The following is a 23,065-nucleotide window of genomic DNA, read 5'->3' as shown; positions in this document are numbered from 1 at the left end:
GAACCCAGGAGGTGGAGATTGCAGTGAATCGAGATCGTGCCACTGCACTCTAGCCTGGGTGACAGAGTGAGACCCCATCTCAAAAAACAAAACAAAACAAAACAAAAACCAGACAAGACAAGAATGAGACAGAGACTTTCAAGGGGGTTATGGCACTGAATTTCACATGGCTAACCAGTTGAAATCTGTTAGTCAAATCTGTCATTTTGTAGGGACCCAAACTTGTTTAGTCAATGGCAAGGGGGTTTGAATTCTCTTTTTACATCTGTCCAGCTTTCCAAGTATTCCATTACCTTTAAATTCACTCCCCTCTTGATTTCCATGAAATTGGACATCTGTCTTCTATCTCTTGAGCATCTATTGCATGTCTCCATTTCCACCCTTCTCAATGTAAATTTCTCAAAATTTGGCATTCTACATTGTTTAGTGGTCATATTTCTTTTCTTATTCCTCTTTATTATTGTTCTTCTGATGCTACAAATAACCACCATGTCTCCAGCTTCTTTGAAAATTCTGGCTTTTCTCTTTCCATCCTGGAACCCTGGCCTAAACTCCAAACCTGTAATCATCATTTATGGAAAAATCATCCATAATCAGAAGTCCTTCTCTCTCGAGCTCCAAATCCGCTTATGGAATTAACCTCCTTTGGGAACTGCCCTTCCCTGCTGAAGACTGCAGTATTCTCCCATCATTTGCCTCAAATTCTTGGAGTTGTTCTTGACACCTTCCACTTCTTGACTCCTATACCAATACAGTCTAATACTCTTGCTTCATGTACAAAACCTGCCAAGGCTTAGGTGAATGAATTCAAAACTGGCACCCCCAAACTCAGTTTCCAATTCTGTTGTTCACCCTGGATAGTACAATCAGGTACACTTCTCCAAAATAGCAGACAATACTCCCTCAAAACGATGGCAACCCTTTCAGATACATTCTTTTTTTTCTCTTGTTTTTTCATTTTTCATTTTTTTCTTGTTTTTTATTTTTTTTGAGACAGAGTCTGGCTCTGTCGCCCAGGCTGGAGTGCAGTGGCACAATATCGGCTCACTGCAAGCTCTGCCTCCCGGGTTCACGCCATTCTCCTGCCTCAGCCTCCCGAGTAGCTGGAACTACAGGTGCCCGCCACCACCACGCCCGGCTAATTTTTTTGTATTTTTAGTAGAGACAGGGTTTCACCGTCTTAGCCAGGATGGTCTTGATCTCCTGACCTCGTGATCCTCCCGCCTTGGTCTCCCAAAGTGCTGGGATTACAGGCGTGAGCCACCGTGCCCAGCTGAGACACTCTTTAAATTGGCATTCATGGCTCTGTAGCTCCTACATAATTGTTTCTTTCCTCTCTTATTTACTCACCTATTCTATCAGAGAAGCTGATTCACATCCTGCCACAATACATTGTGCAGAAAATTCCTGGAAATGTGCTTCCTTCTTTTCTGATTTAAACACATTTTGAAAGTCCCAACCTTCTCTATGAAGCATCCTTAGCAATCCCAGCCCAGCAGAATCATCTCTTTTATCTATGCAGAAAGTAACCGAGTAATCATTATTTATGGGATTCGTTTGACATTTATTGCTGACTGCCCTATTTTGCAGTCTCCTTGGTATGTATTTTCAGTGTGCTCCGTATTTTCACTGTTCACACAAAGAGGTCATCTTGTGGTGCTTACGTATCATAGGGCTCCCATGCATAACACAAAGCCTACATGTGACGGGTGCACTTGGTGAGTGTTTTGATTGACTAATGTGCACCTCTCTCTTCACTGGGTTTCCTCTTGCCATCCTGCCCTTCATATTATTTTGAATCCTCCAACCTCGATATTAAATATCCCCTGAACTCCACCCAGATATTCCTGCTTCTATTCATCCCAGAGACTCCAAATTGTAATGTCTGTCTTTGCCCTGCATACCAGCATAAGCCATCAAAGTAACATTGTGTATTTGGCTGTACACGTGGGCATTTGTGTCTCTTTCATAAAGCACTGATCTACTATATAGCCTGTATGGCTTCAGAGAAACGAATTCACTGCCTTGCACCTCATCTACCTCATTCATGCAATTGTTGTTTCTGTTGGATAAATCCTCATGACTCTTCTAGCTCTAAAACACGTAACACTTTATGAATAACTGTGTATGGGTAATATTTCTTGAGTATTAACTTTCTGTTAAATATTGTCATATAAAATACAGCAATCCATGAAGTAGGTGCTTTTATTATTCCCATTTTTAAGACGAGAAAATTGAAAAGCAGAGAGGTTAAGTAACTTGCCCATGGTAGGGGAGTTAATAAGCATCGGAGCTGAGCTTCAAACCCAGGCAGGCAGAATGACGCCTTAAGCACTGGGAACAACATTCCGCAGCCTGGAAAGAGTAGAGTGAGCATTTCAGTCTGTTCCTTTTCAACACTGACTTCTCAACTGCAGTGGAGAAAAGGTAATTAAATAATATCCACATTAGAAATTATTTAATGTGACTTTAAAATGTTTTTAGCTAGAAGGATGAGTGGGGCAGGGTTACTTGATGCCCCAGGAGTTTTCTTTCTTTGCAAAGGTAACTTCTATTGCTTAAAATAGATGATTTCAACATATTCCAGATTGTCAAGTGAGGCTTGCTTCCTTTTCTCTGGCTGTTAGACTTTCAGTCAGACGAGAGTATGAGTTCCAAAGAATGTGTACAATTTCCATAAAGAAAGTGATGTTGGCCAGGCGCAGTGGCTCACGCCTGTAATCCCAGCACTTCGGGAGGCCGAGGTGGGCGGATCATGAGATCAGGAGATCAAGACCATGCTGGCTAACATGGTGAAACCCCATCTCTACTAAAAATACAAAAAATTAGCCGGGTGTGGTCGCGGGTGCCTGTAGTGTCAGCTACTGGGGAGGCTGAGGCAGGAGACTGGCGTGAACCCCGGAGGCAGAGCTTTCAGTGAGCTGAGATAGCGCCCCTGCACTCCAGCCTGGGCAACAGAGTGAGACTCCATCTCAAAAAAAAAAAAAAAAAAGTGATGTTGTAAAATATATATTAAAGACATTTATGGACTCCCACCAAAGGCTCCTTGACTGGTGGATTGGATTGATTTCGAGGTGTGGCTGATGGAAGCCCTTCTTAGATGTTCCCAGAACTGGTGTGGTTTGGTGCTCTAATGGCCTAAGTTCAACAAGGCGCCAGAGTTCATGCACAGAATGCAGATTTTGTGGTCCTGCAAATGATGTCCCCCAACCTTTTGCCTTAGGAAGCCTGTATTCAACACAAATAACCCTTATTGTGCATTGAGGATGAACATAATGCAAATTAAAAATACACAATTTGCACAGAATGATAAATGTAAATGCAAACGCAATGACTGTATTCTTTCATTGCCATTTTTCCTGATACCCAGTCATATTATGTATATTCACTTGACAGCAAGAAAAAAAATAATACTGAACATAAAATGCCCTAGTTGGATTTTTTTATATCTGTGTCCCCACAAAATAAACATCTTTATGTTCACAATATTTTGTTTGATAAAGCTAAAATGTTCTAACACTAAAAACTGCTCTCTAATCTAATGATAAATAACCACAAGTCCAGGGAATAATTAAGTATACAAAAAAAGATCCAAGCTTGCGTTCACATCAGTAAAAGGATGGCAATTAAAGTAAGTGATAGCTATAATTACCCACACATAACTATATTTCAACAAATGAACAGATAATTATTTCTGGGAAGCAGAGGTAGCATGCAGATACTGGCATTCAAAAGAGAAATGTTTCCTAGAAAATAACACTGTTTCTGACTCAATTTGAACTTTAAATTATTTTAAACATTTGTTTTCATCTTGTGCCCATATTTAGAAAGTGCATTGGCCGCACTTTGTAAGTTATGAACCTGTACTAATAATTGCTTTAAGAGTTATCATGTTCATGTATATATCACACGCTGCACATGTGTAATGTTTGTTCAATTTCTATAATACTGACTGGGCAGTTTTTCTGACTCTGCCCTCTGGAAGGGATTTACTGTTCCTACGTAACAGGCAACATTGTTTCAATCAGTAAGTGCTTACTGAGGGCCTAAGTATATAGAGCCTTGTACTGGACGTTTTAAAAATCATGGGGAAAGTTCCAGGCACCCAGAAATTCATGGCGCTCACAAGAGTAGATCAGCATAAATGTGTTAAGTTGCTTTGAAAGATTGAATTTCCAATTGAAATAATTTTCCTTTTGCACATATAACTCGAGATTTTCCAGTGGTTTTTAATTAATGACAGCATAGAACCAACTTTATTTTAAAATCCGTAAGCATGTTAAGGGAGAACACAGCAATCTGTGTTGCAGGCTTCGGCCATACACACTATCTGTTACGTGCTGAAGTTTAGAACCCTGATACTCCCAAAGAATTCATATTATTAATTTCATGGAGCCTTTTCCACAAACATCTCCATTTTGATCTAGAGGGTTTTTGTTTGTTTCTTTCGTGTTTGGTTCTGTTTTGATATTTAGAGTAGCACTTACAGTTCTTTTATTACTATTGTCAAAATTTTTAGGATCATTTCCGAAGCTGTACTTTTTGCCTTTTGCCTCAAAACACGGAAAACTTAAATATTTTGGTGAACAAAAGTTCCTTTTCTCCATCTCTTTCTTCCTTTTTTTTTTTTTTTTTTCTAATTGCAGAACTGTAATAACTGTGTCCGGAATTGGTGGGTTCTTGGTCTCACTGACTTCAAGAATGAAGACGTGGACCCTCGCGGTGAGTGTAACAGTTCTTGAAGATGGTGTGTCCGGAGTTTGTTCCTTCAGACGTTCAGATGTGGTGTCGGGAGCTTCTTCCTTCTGGTGGGTTCGTGGTCTCGCTGTCAGGAGTGAAGCTGTAGACCTTCATGGTGAGCGTTAAAGCTCTTAAAAGCAGTGCGTCTGGAGTTGTTCGTTCTGCCCCGTGGGTTCGTGGTCTTGCTGGCTTCAGGAGAGGTGACAGACCTTCGCAGCAGTGAGTGTTACAGTTCATAACCGCAGGACTGACCCAAACTGTTCAGCAGCAAGATTTACCGCAAAGAGCCAAAGCACAAATCCTCCACAGTCTGAAAGAGGACCCGACCTGGTTGCCACCCCTGGCTCCCGCAGCCTGCTTTTATTCCCTTATCTGGCCACGCCCACATCCTACTGATTGGTCCATTTTACAGAGAGCTGATTGGCCCGTTTTGACAGAGCGCTGACTGGTGCCTTTACAATTCTTGGGCTAGACACAGAGTCACAGAGTGCTAGTTAGCTACAGAATTAGCTAGATACAGAGTACCAATTGGTGTGTTTATAAACCCTGAGCTAGACACAGAGTGCTGATTGGTGCATTTACAATCCTTGAGCTAGACAGAGTCACAGCGTGCTAGTCCTCCAAGTCTCCACTAGGTTAGCTAGATACAGAGTACCAATTGGTGTATTCACAAACCCTGAGCTAGACACAATGCTGATTGGTGTATTTACAAACCCTGAGCTCGACACAGAATGCTGATTGGTGTATTTACAAACCCTGAGCTAGACACAGAATGCTGATTGGTGCACATACGATCCTCCGGCTAGATATAAAAGTTCTCCAAGTCCCCATCCAGTTCAGGAGCCCAGCTGGCTTCACCCAGTGAATCCCCCACTGGGGCTGCAGGCAGAGCAACCCGTCAGTCCTGAGCTGCCCCTACACTCTTCAGCCCTTGCGCCACGGAGCAGGGGATGGTGCCCCTCGGGGAGGCTCAGGCTGCCCAGGAGCCCACCGCAGGGGGAGGAGCTCAGACATGGCGGGCTGCAGGTCCCGAGCCCTGTCCCGCCGGGAGGCAGCTAGGAGGCCTGTGCTAGCGGCCGACACTGCTGGGGGACCCAGTGCAACCTCTGCAGCTGCTGGCCCGGGTGCCAAGCCCCTCACTGCCCCGGGCGGGGGCACCTGCTGGCTGCTCCGTGTGCAGAGCCCACGGAGCCCACGCCCGCTCCCGCTGGAACTCGCACTGGCCTGCAAGCGTGGAGCGCAGCCCGGGTTCCCACCCGTGCCTCTCCCTCCACACCTCCCTGCAAGCAGAGGGAGGAGGCTCCGGCCTCAGCCAGCCCAGAGAGGGGCTCCCACGGTGCCGTGGCAGGCCGAAGGGCTCCTCAAGCACCGCCAGAGTGGAAGCCGAGGCGGGAGGCCGAGGAGGCGCTGAGAGTGAGGGCTGTTAGCACATTGTCACGTCTCACAACCACACATATAAAATAAAGAAATACAACACTGGCAGCTCTGCGGAAGCTCCTGGGGTCATCTCTCCAAATTGTTGCTGGCCTTCTCCTCCGAATGAAATCGCCATCCTCACTTTGTGGCAGTTGGTTCTCTGAGCACCTCTTCCTTGTCAGGCAGGTCTGTAATTCTAGAATGTGTGTGGTAGTATCGCCCTGGAGTCTTAAGTTACATTTCTCTAGTTACTAACGAAGTTGGAATCCATTAAAAATGTTTTTCTAAGTCATATTCACGTATTCTGTCCAATTTTCTTTTCAGCTGTCTTTGTTTTTGCTTTAAATAAACGTTGAATATTAGCCTTTGTTGGGTAAATGTGTTGAAAATATTTTCTCCCTATTTATGTTATTTTTTCCTTTTTCTTTATGGTTAAAACTTTGTGTCTTGCTTAAGAAGGCCTTCTTTCCTTTTACGAAATAAGAAAGATATTCTCCTATTGTTTCTTCTATCCATTTTATTATTTGACATTTGACATACAGATCTATAATCTATCAGGAATTGTTTTGTGTGTATAGCATTAGGCAGGGTCAAGTTTCACTGTTTGCCTCACATGGATAGCAATCAATTATTCTTCCCCAGTGCCCTAACATGCCAATTTTGTCATAAATTAAGTGGCTAATTATGCAAGCTGGAGTATGTTCTTTCTCCTTCTTCCTTCCTATTCTCTGAAAGTGTTTATGTGACACTGGAGTTATTTCATCCTTAGAATTTTGGAAAAATTTAGTTGAGAAACCATCCGATTCTGGAGTTTTCCTTGCAGGAAGTTATTCAATTACAAATTGCATTAATTTAACATTTACAGTGTTATTTAGCTTCCCTACTTCTTTTGTCCATTTTCTTTAGTTCTATTTTTTCTCTTTTTGAGAATGTATTTGTTCATGTACATTTGCAAATTTATCTTGGTGTAAAACTGTTTGTAATATTCTCATTTTTAATTTCAGCCAGATCCGTATTGATGCCCTCTTTTCAATCTAAAATCTGTTGTGTCCATTTTCTCTATTTCTCTATCCCCTTGCAAGAAAATTTTCAATCTTATTAATGTTTTCAAAGATAATTTTTTAAAAGATAAACTTTCTCTTTCCTTCCTTTCTATCCCTTTACATTATTTTGTTATTTGTTTTATATTTCAGTAACTTATGTTCTTATTATCACTATCGTATCTTTCCTATTTTCATGGTATTTAGTTTTTGTTCTGTTTCTAATTTCTAGATACTTTTAACACTTGTTGTATTTGTTCTCTTGTGATGCAAATGTTTGAAGCCATACATTTCCATTTCTTAAGAGATCTTTTGTAGTAACACGGATGGAACTGGAGGCCATTATCTTAGGTGAAATAACTAAGACACTGAAAGACAAATGCTGCGTGTTCTCCTTATAAGTGGGAGCTAAACAACATGTACACTTGAGCATAGAGTGTGGAATAATAGACACTGGAGACTCAGAAGGTGGCAAGGTGGGAGGATGGGATGGAATGAAGCATATGAAACGACTTAATCAGTACAATATATATTATTCAGTTGATGTGGACACTAAAAGCCCAGCCATGGCCACAATGCTGTACAGCCACATGTTGACCATACTGACACTGCATCTGAACCCCTTCCATTCATACACAAAAGACATTAGTCATGTCCTAAAAGTTCTGTTGTCATATTTGCCTTGTCATTAGTTAAAATGTTTGAGTTTTGAATTTATTTTGTGATTTCTTCTTGAATATTAGAGGTGGTTTTTTTTGTTTTGTTTTGTTTTTTTAGATGAAGTCTGGCTCTGTCGCCCAGGCTGGAGTGCAGTGGCGCGATCTCGGCTCACTCACTGCCAACTCCACCTCCTGGGTTGAAGAGATTCTCCTACCTCAGCTTCCCAAGTAGCTGGGATTAAAGGCATGTACCACCACACCCAGCTGATTTTTGTATTTTTAGTAGAGATGGGGTTTCACCATGTTGGCCAGGGTGGTCTTGAACTCCTGACCTCAGTGATCTGCCTGCCTCGGCCTCCCAAAGTGCTGGGATTGCAGGTGTGAGCCACCACGCTGGGCCTAGAGATGTAATTTTTGACGTGCAAATATATGAGCACTGTTTTTGCTGCTTTTTAAATATTTGCACGTTATATCTTTTTCTTTTCTATCCCTTTACATTTCATGTTTCAGAATCCTTATGTTTTACTGTTTTCAGAAATCTTAGTTTTTAAAATATTCTGTTAATCATTTTTCATATAAATTTACATTAAATGTCTTTTAAAATTTATTTTAATTAAATAAGGTTTATTTTCATATGTGCTTTTATATCTACTGTCTCAGAACTTTCTACTTGCCCTATTTTTCCTATTTTACCCCTTTTTTTCATCTTTTGAGTTGACTTTTTATGATTTTATCTTTCTGTCTTTACTGGTTTGGAAATTATCTACCCCACTAATATTCTTTCAGGGGTTACCTTTGAGGTTACAACTGGCAAGGTAGGTTTATCAGTATACAATATTAAACACTATTTTACCCTCGCGTTTTTACTTGCTTTTTTTGTTATTCTTTATTCTTGCCTTTATCTGTAAGCATTCAGAGTCTGTCAATGTTTAATTCTTTTCATTTTAATTTTTTTTCCTAAAAATATCCTTAACTCCCTTTCATTATTACAGGAACTTTTGGGGGGCAGTTATTTTATCTGAGCATGTTAACTATGTTATTTCATTGTCTTTGGACTTCAGTTGCTGCTTTTTGAAGGTAGTACATATTTTTACTTCTATTTGGTCTTTATTTTATAGGTGTTTTACTATGATACACATCTAGGAAAGTTTTATGTGTCCTACTCAGGCTTTGCAAAGATTTCTATTTCATTTCTACAAAAGTTGAACTGATTCTGGTGTAATTTAGAGATAGCGAGGTTCACCTTTTTTAGACATACACATCTGTGCCTCTAGAGAGACATGAGTCCTCGCGGTTGTCTATAACAACACATGTCCTTCTGAACTTCATCTCCTGCCATTACGCCCAGCCTCCAACAACCACTCAACTGTTTTCTGTCTCCACAGCTTTGCTTTTCCCCACATGTCATATAAGCAGGATCACACTTAGTCTTTTGACTTTTTTTTTTTTTCTTTCCTCAACACAATGTTCTAGCCATCCCTTTTGATGCTTGTTACAGTTGCTCACTCTTATTTACTGCAGACTTCATCCATGTGCTAGTTTGGCCTGTGAGATGCTGGTGAGCTCACCTCCAGGCACTCACGGACTCCCCACCCATTGAGTGTGGCCTGGATTTAGTGACTCCATCAAATGTGACAGAGTGCTGGGGTGTCACTTTCAAGACTGGGTTATGTGAAGACTGCAGCCTCCATCTGGGGTGCTGCCTCTTGGATTGCTTGCCCAGCGGTGTGGGGAGAGCTGCTGTGCTGGGAGGCTGCCCTGTGGAGAGGCCCATGTGAGTTGACTTGGATGTGAACCTTCTGCGGCCTGCCAATAGCCATCTGAGTGACCTTGAAAATGGATCAGCCTTCAAGATGACTGTGGTCTTGGCTGACAGCTTGACTGCTGCCTCACAAGGGACCTTAAACCAAAGGCACCCTGCTAAGCCACACACAGCTTCCTGGCCCACAGAAACTATGAAATAATAACCATTTCTTACATAAGCCTCCAAGTTTTGGGAGTAATATTTTGCACAGTGATGGATCACTAATACAAGCCAGTCACCAGTTGAAAGACACTGAATTTATTTCCAGTTTTATGTGATTATGAATAATGTCACCATATGCATTTGCATACAGGTGTTTATGTGAACACTGCTGTCATTTCTCTTGGGAAGATACTGAGGAGTCAGACTGCTGGATCTCATGAAGAATGTATGTTGAACGTTATAAAAATCTGCCAACTTAAATCCATTTCCTGATGCTCTTTCGTCAGTGTTGGGAGAGGCTCTAACATTTCTCACCAAGTCTTTCTTCTGCTCATGCACTTCCTCTTCTTTCCCTAAGACTTCAGTCATCCTTCTCATTATCCTTTATATCTCTAAACCGTTGTCCAGAGTTTCCATTCTTCTGTTTTGCTTCAGTCTGTTTCATTCCGGAGATTTTCTGAGTTATCTTTCACTTCCCCAGTTATTTTTTGTTTGTTTTGTTTTGTTTTTAAACAACTATATCTAACTAAGTTTAACTTTATCCTCTGTTGTACTCAATTTTATTACAGCATTTTCCAATTTCAGAATTTCCGTTTGATGATTTCCTTATAGTTTCCCATTTCTGCTGAAATTCTCGTTGTTTTATTTTGTGGGGGGCTGAGTAAACATACTTATTTTAAGGCATGTGTCTTTGAATTCCAATCTTTTGAATCCCTGTGGACATACTGCAATTGACATATGTCTCGGCTTGTAATTTTTCAACTTATTTTGTGTGCTCCTATGCCTGGTTATTTCTAACTGTGTTGGACTTTGCATTTGAAAAATGGTTTCTAAGAATGTTTTGAAGCCTGGTATGCTATTACTACCCTTTGGGGTAGATTTACACGTGTTTCTCCCAGGTACCTGTAGGCCTGGTTGCTTCTGGGCAACTCAACATGGCTCTTGGTTCTGGTTCACTCTGACTCTTGGGAAGAACACTTGAAGGCCCCACCCCAAGACCTTGGTGTGGCCACGACTCAGTTTCTTGCCCTGTAATCTGAGAAGGCAGTCAGAAGCACAACTCGACTTCTTAGCTGCCTTCTCTGAACAATGTGGGTACCCCTACTGTCCCCATGAGCCAAGCCTCAGCTGTGGGCTTCCTTGCTTCAGCTCACCTTGCACCCCACTCCCAGGTCTTCAGCTGCTTCCCAGCATTTCAGCATCGTGATGGTTCTCCCATGCCTCTAATTAGACTAAACAAACATGTTTTTTCCAACTCTGCAGGAGCCTCTCAGGAATAGTTGGTCTGAATCTTCCCATCAGTTATTCCCAGAAGCCTTTGTCTTCTTTTATTTGTGAGAGAAAATACTTGCATGATCCTCAGCTTTTGTACCTGCAACCAAGCCATTTTCTAAATGTGGCATTCATTGATGTACGTAAAATACCTGAAGCCAGTCTGGCACTTATCATTTCTTTAATATTATTTTCCTTCACATTTCTTAGTTTCCAGAATAACTTTTTAATTAAAAATATTGGTAGATAATCCATTGCCTTCTTCTGCTCAGTATACTAATTTTAGACCAATTAGATTAATACTCCATAAAATTTCAGAAAAGTCAACAAAGAGTGAGTACAATTCCAATTCTTTAACTGAAGCAATCATATGCTGACAACAATACTGCAGGAGAGTTTCATGGTTTATTTTCTATTTTCCAGTTCTTAACCCTTCTTCATTTTCATATTTTAAATCCATTCCTCCTAGAAAGTTGATACAGCCTAAAACTTTTATCCATTTACTTCTGAGTTTAAAAAGTACTTACCATTTGAGATGGAATTTCCATTTTCAGCAGTTATAGCACTAGATAGTGAATTAGATAACTGAATTCCATGGTTATTTGCATTTCTATCTTGAGTCTCGGAAGTAATTTCTGATGTACTAGGGTCATCCCGACTACTTAGGTTCATGTTAGTTTCAAAACCTAAAATAAATTTTAGAAAACATAATTACTTTCTGATAACATGTACTGAATACACTGAATAAAACGTTTGGAGAAAATAATAAAACATCAAATCAGACATTCATGACATTTAAAATAATAATCTTTAATCAAATTTTTGGCCTATATAATATTCAACAAATTTTGCCACAACACTGTTAAACAAAAGGGAAAGTGTTAAGTGGTACAAATAATTTGTTGCATTCAAACCTATTTATAAAGAATTTTTGATGTCACAGATCAAATAACTTGTCATTACAGTATTGCCTATCATGAGAAAGCAATGAGTTCACGTTTCAGGAGTTTTCTGAATTATTAAATTTAAATAAATGTAGGCAATCTTATAGCTTTGGAAAAAATAAACACTTGAGTGATAAGAAACACTATGGTGCTATTTTCAACATCACTATAAACATTTTTAGTGTCCATATTGGAATACTAAACTTCAAGACTCAACTTCTGCATTCTGCACACTAAGATAATTACTTAAATATGTAATGCATGTCCTATATTAAGTGAGAGGTGGGAACACAGAAGCCACTGTCCAAATTCCACTGAAGAGCCTAATGAAGACTTTTAAAAGTGACGTAGTATTAATAAAGCAAAACACAGCAAATGCTTGCTCTTTGGAGCAATATCTAATGGAGGTAGGTTTCCCCATGGTCACTGCATTACCCTTAGGCACACAATCAGAGTTTGCAAATCAGGCACGACTGTCCATCAAGGGGTCAGACATCCCCCCATCATCACCTCTGCCAGGTTTCCTTTCTCAGACTGCACAGGTGCACCTGGGATTGGCTCTTGCTTCCCAAGGAACCTCAAAAAAGCTGCAACCTATTGGAGACTTTTGATTCAGCATCAGGGATATGTATGAGACTGGTTCTTTTCTGTTGGGACACAGTTGATTCTGACTGTCTTTAAGTTAGGCCTTTCTAAAGATTTAGACTAACAAATTATTTGAGGGGCGAACATGCATCATTTGCTTTATTATACTTTAAATATGGCAGAACAGTGTTTTACCACCCCAATCCCAATCACCAGTACTTCCACAGGCAGACATGTTATCCCTATTTTGCTGAAGAAGGAATTAGGGTTACTCAGTCATGCAGCTGGAAAGAGACAGAATGGAACTTTAACGTGTATGTTCTGATTATTATTCAGTCTTTATTTTTCATTAAAAGACAAATTGGATTATGTCTTTTCCATCCTGAAAACTTTTGGATAAACTGCTGTTGGTTACAATCTACAGAAAGAAGGTAGGAAGGAGACAAGGAGGGCAGGAGGGAGGAAGACAGGAAAACAATGGAAGGAAGGAAAAAAGGAAAGAAGGGAGGGAGGGATGGAGGGAGGTGGGAGGGAGGGAAGGAAGGAGGGAGGGAGGGAGGGAGGGAGGGAGGGAGGGAGGGAGGGAAGGAAGGAAGGAAGGCAGGCAGGCAGGCAGGCAGGCTTGCTCCAGCTCCTCAGAGCTCATCTCTCAAGGCTGGTCTTGACTTGGTCCCTCCTAACTCCTTCCTTGACATTATCCCCTCTTGCCTCCCAAGACATACCCTCAAATAGCACTACAAGCAATGCATGTTTATCCAAATTCTCCATATTGACTCCTGTTTTCTTGCTTTGGTGCACTCATGCCCTCTCCTGCATCAACCCAGAGTCTTCCTACCCACCAGTCAGGACCTTGGTCAGATCACCCGCAGGGACCTCTCCTTTACAAACACAGAACACAGCCTGCTCTGCCCAGAAAGGAAAGCAGGTCAAGATTCATAAGCAGGAAATGCTGGATAGATGGAATAAAGGCAAAACTATCGGCACTTTGAAAACTAGGCAGAAGAGTTTATATTTAAATGATCCAGTGAGCCACTGTGCCTTCTGACTCCATTATACATAAAAAACAAAGACCTTCAGTCAAGTTAGCATGTACAAGAGTGGCAACAAAAGTGAAAGTCAGGTGATCTTAACTGTTTTAGCTCTTGATGATGAGCAATTATTGAACGGGCTGAAACTGAAAGAATACTTATTCAATGTGATCAACACCAGTTTGGCTTTTTTTTTTTTTTTCTTAAGTTTCTGAATGCCAGTAAAACAGGTTCTGTTTTAAAACTGGCTCAAGATGTACTCACCTGCTTTTATGTTTCTTTCACCTATTTTATTTTTGCATTCTTTAATTCAATTATTTATTGGGTGCCTACTATGTGCAAGATACTCACTGAGCGTGGGAGATACATAATGAATACCACTGCCTGGCACCTGGGAGCTTCTTTCCCAAAAAGGTGATTGGCAATAAACAAGCAGATGCACAAGCAGATAATTAAACCTGGTGGACTTAGAGCTGCGTGGAAAACCTAGTAAGTGGAAAACACTGGTGGGCAGCCAGGCAAGGTGGGTGAGGTCCATGAGGTTGCATTTCAGCTCATGGTTTTAGAAGGGCAACCTCCACACCATGCATAAATACCCCAAGGCAGGAAAGAGCTCACCATTTTCAAGGAACCCGGTACTAATGAGTCAGGGCCTGGGGAACCACCAGAGAGGAACTGAGAGGTTTTATTCTCAGCGCAGTGAGGGCTTCCCCCAAGGCTTTGAATGAGGACAGTCCTCTTACACCTAGTGGCAATAAGCGCATCCTCTGAGACACTTGCTGACTCTCGGTTTGAATACTTCAGGCTGGCCTCCCTCACAGCTGATTTCTTTCTCATCAACTGATGATTTAAATTATAGCCAAAATTCTCATTTTTGTGATTAAAGTTTAAAAGTATTTCTGTTTTTCAATTGGCAGGTTAAACTGTAGCCAGGATATGTTTTTTGGGTTTTTTTATTTCGTTTCTTGAGACAGTGTCTCTTACTCTGCCACCCAGGCTGGAGTGCAGTGGCACGATCTCGACTCACAGCAACCTCTGCGTCCTGGGATAGTCTCCTGCCTCAGCCTCCAGAGTAGCTGTGATTACAGGTGCATGCCACCATGCCTGGCTCATTTTTGTATTTTTTAGAAGAGAGCAGGTTTCACCATGTTGGTCAGGTTGGTCTCGAACTTCAAGTGATCTGCCTTCCTTGGCCTCCATAGTGCTGGGATTTCAGATATGAGCCACTGTGCTCAGCCACCATGACATTCTTTTAAATGGTCATATAGATTAGGCTTAAATCCTTGAATTATCTGCTAAATTTTAATTTTTTAAATCTTAACTTATAATTACATTTTAATTTTTTAAATCTTAAAAACATTTATCTACTTAAGGCTGGCTCTGGATGGGAATAAAGGAATAGGCCCTTCTTAACGTAAGGTGTAAGAATTAATGGTCAGCATGACACTTCCTCACATTGCTCTTACAATAGTTACCATCACCCGGGTGCATATTAGGTGCCAATTCCGCACTAGATGTGGTGCTTGGTTTAGCTTTGTTCTCATGACAATTCTGAAGAGTTGTCACTATTACGCCTATTTTTGAGATAAGGTCATTGAGGCTTGGGGAGGTTAATCTCCGTGTAAACATTTCACAACTCACGGCATGGCAGCCGGATTCAGACTGAGGCCCAGAGGGCTCAGCAGTCCCCCCACACTCATTCTTTTACTCTTGGTTCCTCTATGTAAAGTTTTCCTTCACTGTTTCATTTGCTGATATAAAGGACAGGATATGACAGCTTCTTTCCTGTGACGAGTTAACCACCCAGGCCTCAGTGGTAATGAACTGAAAACTGTAGGCTGCAAAGCTGCACTCTGGCAGCTGCAATAGTGCTGCGACTTCAGTATGACATCCCCACTTTGGGGTTCTCCTCTGCTTGTAGTAGCCAGGGCATTCTACTGAATTATGCATCAGCCTCCGCTCATAAACACCCTTCTCTCAGTTAGATCCAAACACGTGAAAGCAGCCGTGCCCTGACTTGTTAATTTCTAGATTCAACACATTGAGGATCGAATGCAGAAACTCCGGATGGTTGGGTTCTCCTGTAAAGTGGTAGCTTAGCACACAAAATTCCTTGTCAAAAGCACTCCCATTACCCAGCACTTCAGCATTGAGGGAATTACAACAATCAGAAATCAAGAGGACAATGGCATTAAGTCTGAAGAGGTCTTTGTTAAAAGTGCACATACATGATGCATGCTTTCAGGGGAAATTTAGAAATAATACAGTGCAAACAAAGTCATCAAGCCTTTTCATGCCTTCAAGCAGTGGCTAGCAGAGTTCTGAGAATGAAGAAAAGTCACATCAAAAGAAAATATTTGAAACTCTCAGTGAATTTAGGGAAACAATAGGGAAGTGAATACTGTAAATCCTGTATAATATTTAAAGGTGTGTCTGAGACATTTTTGTGCCTCTGCATCTGGTGAAGTAAGGGGTTGTGTAGTTCAGTGACATCCTGTGGTTGGGTCCATGGTAACACGGGTTGGTTTGGATACCTGTAGTGTTTTCTTTTAGTCTATTAACAAGACTTCTCTGTGATCTCGGGCTTGGTGCTGTTTTTACAGGTACAAGAGAATTGAATCACATCAGGATCTGACTCAAAAATAAAGTCTTGGCCTTCGCATTAGGATATGACTATTAACTACAAGTATGCAGTGTAGGTGCATTTATGTTGAATTTTAATCTAGTGAGAGCAAATCTCTAAATGTTAATACAAAAAATTTGGTTGTCTTGTGCTGGTTTTTATATAACTGAAATATCCCAGTCAATGTGATTCTGTTGTAAACTGTGGCTCTTGATAGGAGGGGCTTTCCGACCCCCAGGGGACATTCAGCAATGTCTGGAGACATTTTTAGTTGTCACAACTGGGCGAGGGGTGTGCTCCTGGCGTCTGGTAAGCAGAGGCCAGAAATGCTGCAAAACATCCTGTCGTGCACAGGATAGTCCCCCAGCCTAGAATTATAGTATCCAGCTCAGAATGTCAACTCTGCTGAGGCTGAGAAACCTTGCTTTAAACGTAAGTCGGATCATGTCATTTCCAACTGCAGCCTCTCTGCTGGTTTCTGAGTTGATTCACATTGAGATCCAAAGGCTTCCTGAGGCTGAGAGGACCTTGCATGCCCCGGCTCCTGTTGGCCTTGGGCCCCCGCCCCTCTTACACGCCTTAGGCCTTGGCCTCGGTCTTGCCTTCCCAGCCCTGTCAGCCTCCCGGTCTCTCTCTCCTTCTCCAGCATCCAGCAGGGCATGGCAGCTGCACTGTGTTCAGGCCTTCTGGATGACCTTCTGAAAAACAGCACCTGTCTCCCTCGCCAGGTCAGTTCCTGTTCCCACTCCTTGCTTTAGTTCCCTACACAGTCCTTCTCCCTGCATGGCACAGAACAGCCGAATTGTTTGTTTTCTGTCTCCTTCCTCTGGAATGTGGGCAAATACAATGTGCAATGTATTTTCAGCGCCTAGAATACAGCATGGCACACAGATGGTGATCAATTAATATTTGTTGAAAAAGAAAAAAGGTGAATGAACAATAAATTAGTTTTAACAATGTTGCTATAGCAATTTTCTTTCTGAAAGGAGCTACACTTTCTGTACCTGTAAAATAGCTTGCACATTTACTAAAGGAAAATTTTATGCAAATCAATACAGTAAAGCCATGCACCACAATGATCATTCCTCCCCATTCACACAAGATTGACAGTTTATGGAAGCACTTTCAGTGTTAATCTACCTTTGAGTGCTGATCTTTACTTATTTAAAATTGTAAGATAAGGAAAATATCTCATTGCATGAGGTGAATATTTTCTTTTATGCAGTGGCGTGGAGCTGTTTGTTTTCTATCTAAGCTTGTTAACTTATGAGAGAAAAGACCTATGGTTGTTTAAAGTTGATTCCTGACCCATGGTTTGAGAATTCAAAGACACAAGGTCCATACATAGTTTTGTAAAATCGTACATTACATTGCTTTACAATCTGTAATATCAGGAGATAAAAATCAATTTGATAAATGTTGGCACGCTTTGACTGTGCTGAGTGTGACTCTGGAATCCTGGTGACTAGAGTGGGCACAGTGGGTTGACCCGTAGTTAAGTGAGGGGGCTTCCATGCACCCCTCTCTTCCCCAGGCCCCTTCCAAGGCCCAGGGAGGGACTCAAGCAATGTGCAGACAGTTAACATTTGTAATACTTTGTAAATGCATACTTTGATTTATTTTCTCATTTTGAATAAATGTCCACTTAACTCTCTACATGTTCATTTTTCATCTTTATTATTATTTTTTAAAGAAGCTCATGTCTCCCCAATTGTATATGCTTCAATCTCTGGACAAAAACCAAAATGGGTCTCAGGCATAGAGCCTCTAGCCATAATCCACATGATGAAATCTTTACCCTTGAGTAATTCATAGGCTGGCAGGAGAAATACGTGTGAGGTCACTGGATGAGAATACAAAGGCAATGTCACCTCTGGCTCACCTTGGAAATGTTTTATGGGAAAAGCATAACTCCTCATACAGTAACAAGACTGTTTTATAAGTTTGCTCTGATAGAAGAGGCATGAATAAGTTAACATCAGGGATGTGTCTGGGAGAGGAGACACAGGAAGGATTTTGTGGAAGGAGGGGGAGGTAGGATGGAGGGTGAGAAGAGGAACTTTTCTTAAGGAAGAACGCAAAAATTCTGCAGGAGTGGAGAGAGATTTCTTACTGGGGAGAGAGAAATGTCCTTGAATAATTCTGGGAGAGCTGGAGAGACAGAGAGCATAATGGGGGTTGAGATGAGTCCTTGCTCCAAACCAAGAGTGACAAGAAACCTGGCAGAACGGACAGTGTGTGGTTCACCCCTGGGAAGGCCAACAGATGCTCTTGAGTGCAGTGGCCACTCTGGGGAACATGAGAACTGAACAAAGAAGAAAGGAAGAGAGGTGGGCCACGAGCAAACTACATTCCTCCCCCAAGCTAGGGAGTTCCTCATAGATTCAACAGGTATTCACGTCCTACAAGGTCCAAACCTGGTGCTAAGATTTACTTTAGAACTTAAAGAAATATTCGCCTGAAAGAAACAATCCATTGAGTGCTTACATTTTAGAAGGGCTATGGGGCACAACAGATGACAAGAATTTATGACAACTGGCTGAGTGCAAGAAGAAAAGGCACTATCTGAGGGGTATAGAAGACTGAATAATCTGGAAGCATCACTGTGGGACTCGCATCCTGCTTGGCTGAGCTAATTTTGATGGTTGTATTCATTTGTTAAAGCCTTTGACACTTATAATGCCAACCCATGTGACAGGGACATCCAGGGTGCATTCCAAGGGGTGCTTTTTCCCAGGGCTTCTCCGTAGTGACTCAGCTCTAAGGGGACTGCCTTCAAGGTGCTTTGGCATGTGTTAAGGTTGCAAAGGGCCAGAGGCTGGGATGGGAGCTCGGCAAAATGCTCTAGGAATTCTTAGAAGAGGTCAGAGTGGGCTGGAGCAGCCAGGTGAACCTTTGTTGTGTAGGCAGGAGGAAGAAGCAGTGGATTTTGGGTTGCAGACGGAATGTGGAGAGGGGGAGGGAAAAAGAAGGGAAAGCTGCAGAGGCAGAGGCAGAGCTGACTGCACTCCTGAGGGAGAGGAGGCTGGCTCTGCCCACACCTCCTCACCGGGAAGCGGGAGCAGAGAGCTTTGGAGTCTATGAGCATCACAGGAGTGGGTTCCAGCAAGTATTTTGAGCAAGGGCATGCTGTGAACAAGAAGGTGTTGTTTTTGTTTGTTTTTTTTGGTTTGTTTGTTTTTTGTTTTTTTGTAAATACTAATCTAGCAAAGACAGTATACAGCTGAATGGGCCTTGAGGAGAGATTAGAAATAGAAAGAGAGTCAGGGGAGAGGCTGGGGAAGCAGAGGAAGGAGTGGGGAGGCAGGAAGAAGCTGAGTTCAATCCCTCTGAGAGGGAGAACTGGGACCTGATGGGGACCGCAGCTGGGGTGTGGTTCAGAGCAGCAGCTCCCACCTGAAGAGCAGGGTGCATCCGGGGTTGTACTTGTTGACTTTGAAGTGACAGCCACAGGCCTGAGGATTAAATTGAGTGGCAATTTTTTGAAGAAAAGCATTTATTAGGACTGAATAAGGAAACAGCCAGGAGAGACTTAAAAAACTTTCAGGAAGGAGAAATTTTCTAGGAAGAGACACTCTTGAGTGTGAGGAGGCAGCAGAAGGGGATGCCCAGGTGACTGCTGTGCAGGAGGGCAGATGTGGGCTTGCAGGCGGGGCTGCAGGCCGGGAGCCTTGGCAGAGGTCAGGACTGTGTGGAGCGGAGGGCCGCTGACAGCATCAGCGCAGGGTAAAGGCCATGAAGCAGGGGAGAGAAAGGAGCCATGGAATGTTTCCCCAACAAGATGCTGAAAACACCGTTTTTCTCTTAGGTACCTGTGCTAGAGATCAAATTAGAGTGTATTTTGGAATCCTGTGAGATGGGATCCGGGTTTCAGTAATGCAGGAGAAAAACAAACTATAGCTGTTTGGCTGACTTAATACTGAGAGTGCTATGTAAGGCATAAAAAATGTGAAAATACATTTTAAACTCATTACTCATACTGGCTATAACTCATTCTGAAACTCTATAGGAAAATTCCTCTTCAGAAAGGCTATTGCATGAAGGGAATGTGCTTGTTTTTTCCTACTTGGCATTAAGGAAAAGTACAAATGCAGAGAGAGGTGCCTGGCAGGCTCCCACCACTTCTCAAGTTCTCGTTTGTAAAATTTAGAAGTCGCAGCTCGACAGCACTCGCAGATACACATAGATAGTGCGTAATTAAATTTGGATACAAGCACTTCGACCTGAAATTGGCATCTAGCTTGTGTTAAACCAAATCTAGTTTGTGTTACACAGGGCAACTCCTTTTAAATCTCTAAAATACAGACATGAGGAAGAAATGCAAACAGGGCTTTGACACCCCTCTCAAATAGACCTGCATTCTGCTTTATAAGCTTCTAGGAAGGGATTTGTTTTCTTCTACATAATGTATTTTTTCTTTTACACGATAGAATTTTCTTTCCTTTCCATGATAGCATAATCCAAACATTTGTGTTATTGCCTTTCAGAAAGACGAATTTCAGATGTAAAGAACCACAGAAGCTAATCTGAAACTCAAGAAGAGAGGGTTCATGTGGAGATGGGTGGATGTGAGGAGAGTGGAGACTGTTAAAGGGGAAATGTGTTAAATTCATGGAGGTGACACACTGCAATTATGTATGTTTTGAACAGCACAATTCGAATTGCCTTTTGAAAACGTGGTCCAGATTTTATCATCCCTTTGTGAACGCTTGCAGAAATATATCAAGAGAGGGCGTCTGAGTCTAGTGGTGATGGAGATCTGGGAAGAGAACTGGGTTCCCAGGCAGTTACTCTTGTGACACAGCTGTTACCCACGGTATGTGGACAGGTTATATTTCTATAAACATTGATTACTCAAGAAACAGAAAAATATATCACTGCAGACCTTGGAAGGGACGCGTGGGCTGAGAAACTGGATTTGCCTGGCCCTCTACTGACCTTAAATGTCTCGGGCTGGGCTCCCGGCATTCCTTCCTACTTGTTAATAACCCCTTATGAAATCACCACCCTGGAGTAGATCGAAATTCCTCTTGAACTTATGTTTTAAGCATTCTTCTGTGGTAGCGAGTGGCGCAAATACTTATCCTCCAGGTTAAGCAGGGAGGAAAGGAAATGTCTGCTCTTCCTTCACTCCTAACTCTTGTCACCCACCCCCCTGCCAAGTCGAAGGAGATGGTTTGTGCTAGAAAACACCAACTGAAGTAGGAAACAGAGCGATGTCTTCAACAACATATGTGCTGAGCAAGGGAAGAATGCATTGATAGTAAAGCTAAAAAATGACTGTCAGTATAAATAAGGTTTTCAGTACCCAAAAATGCACAGAAAATTAAGTTGTGCCAATTTCCTTTTAAATTTAACTAACTGAATCCTTTTTTGCCCATTTATTCTGTCCCTGCCATAAAGGGGAAAAAATCACTTCAATCCTTTTCCTTTTCTTGTACTGGGGTAGCTTTGTTTTTTTTTTTTTTTTTTTTTTTTTTTTTTTTAAATACATAATTAGCCGAGTATGCAACATCTAAACAACAAGCCTGCCTGGCCCAGAGCCCCATTCCTCACGCATACTTTTATAGGTCATGAGGTTATTTATATTGCTGTTATTTTTACATTTCCTCAATGCCAGGTGGTAATGTAAATCCAGGAGTCCTGGGCCACGATGTGTGGCCAAGTACGCAGTCGGTGTCAGCAACATATGCTTTCCTGGAGGGAAATGGTTCCGCCTCACTTTCCCCAGAAGGCAAAGGTGAGAAGATAACGTCCCTGCTCTTCTGTTGGGAGTGTTTCATGTTAGTGACACCTACAGCCTGGATGGTAAACTAGTGGTGCCTGTCATCCGCTATAAAAGAAACAGCAAAAATTAAAGAAAACAGAAAGAAAGAAAAAGAAAAATTATAGCAGTGGTAGATGTGAGGTCTTTTCAAATCCCTTGCTCAGAACTCATTACAAATTTACCCATCTAAAGCACTTAATAACAAAAAAGACACAAACCAGGGCCAATTGGAACAAGCTTCAGCTATCGACCTTGAGCATTTTGCTGTGTCAACACTTCACCAAGGAGAAATGTGGCAGGCCTGGGCCAGGCCACCCAAGGGTGTGGGATGGACGTGGGGACCTTGAGAGCTCAGGGCAGCAGCCCTGCACCAGCTGGCATCAAGACATTTCCATATTTTAATAAGAGTGTGGCAGCGCCTGTGGACACCAGCTGAAGCACAGCCCACCTGCCCACACTTGCTGGCTCCCAGCCAGGAGCTCTGAGGCCTTGAAAAATAAATTTAAAATATCTATGGAGATTCAAATTATTCTTGAAATTCTGGAAGAGCCACATGGACTGCGTCTTTGATAGCGGTTAATGGTTATATCTCTTCCTGGTGGTAGATTGGCTGGAGTGACTAATTCTTTATGTGCTCACGTGACCCAGTTTCCCTTGATGGGCCACAGGGCAAGTGCCAGTCACTCAGGACACTCAGGAAGGACAAATGCCTGGGACGCAGTAGAGAAAGGCTGAGCCTGAGCTTCCAGTGGACTCACTCTTCACTGGGGACCACAGGAAGACACCATGAGGTGGTCAGACAGGTCGGTGGTGGGGTTTCCCTTCTCCTAGCTCTTCATTTCTTAAGTAATTAATCAACCCAGATTGATCACTCTTTTTTTATTATTATTTTTAGTTTTTTTGAGACACAGTCTCTCTCTGTCGCCCAGGTTGGAGTGCAGTGGCGCGATCTCGGCTCACTGCAACCTCTGCCTCCTGGGTTGAAGTGATTCTCCTGCCTTAGCCTCCCAAGTAGCTGGGACTAC

At 42.1% G+C, this 23,065-nt stretch overlaps 1 protein-coding gene across 2 annotated transcripts in view; it reads right to left on the bottom strand.

The window, feature by feature from the left end:
- The window catches only part of MYO16 (myosin XVI), a 609,548-nt gene that overhangs the window by 33,307 nt on the left and 553,176 nt on the right, over nucleotides 1–23,065 (bottom strand). For both annotated transcript variants that reach the window (XM_010384748.2, XM_010384747.2), the window contains exon 33: nucleotides 11,621–11,779. In XM_010384748.2, the coding sequence (XP_010383050.1) occupies nucleotides 11,621–11,779 (159 nt within the window). The remainder of the gene's footprint in view (nucleotides 1–11,620; nucleotides 11,780–23,065) is intronic.

Source organism: Rhinopithecus roxellana, chromosome 18 (assembly GCF_007565055.1).
Source record: "Rhinopithecus roxellana isolate Shanxi Qingling chromosome 18, ASM756505v1, whole genome shotgun sequence".
In the NCBI taxonomy this organism is placed as follows: domain Eukaryota; kingdom Metazoa; phylum Chordata; class Mammalia; order Primates; family Cercopithecidae; genus Rhinopithecus; species Rhinopithecus roxellana.
This window is presented reverse-complemented; position numbering and strand designations above follow the sequence as displayed.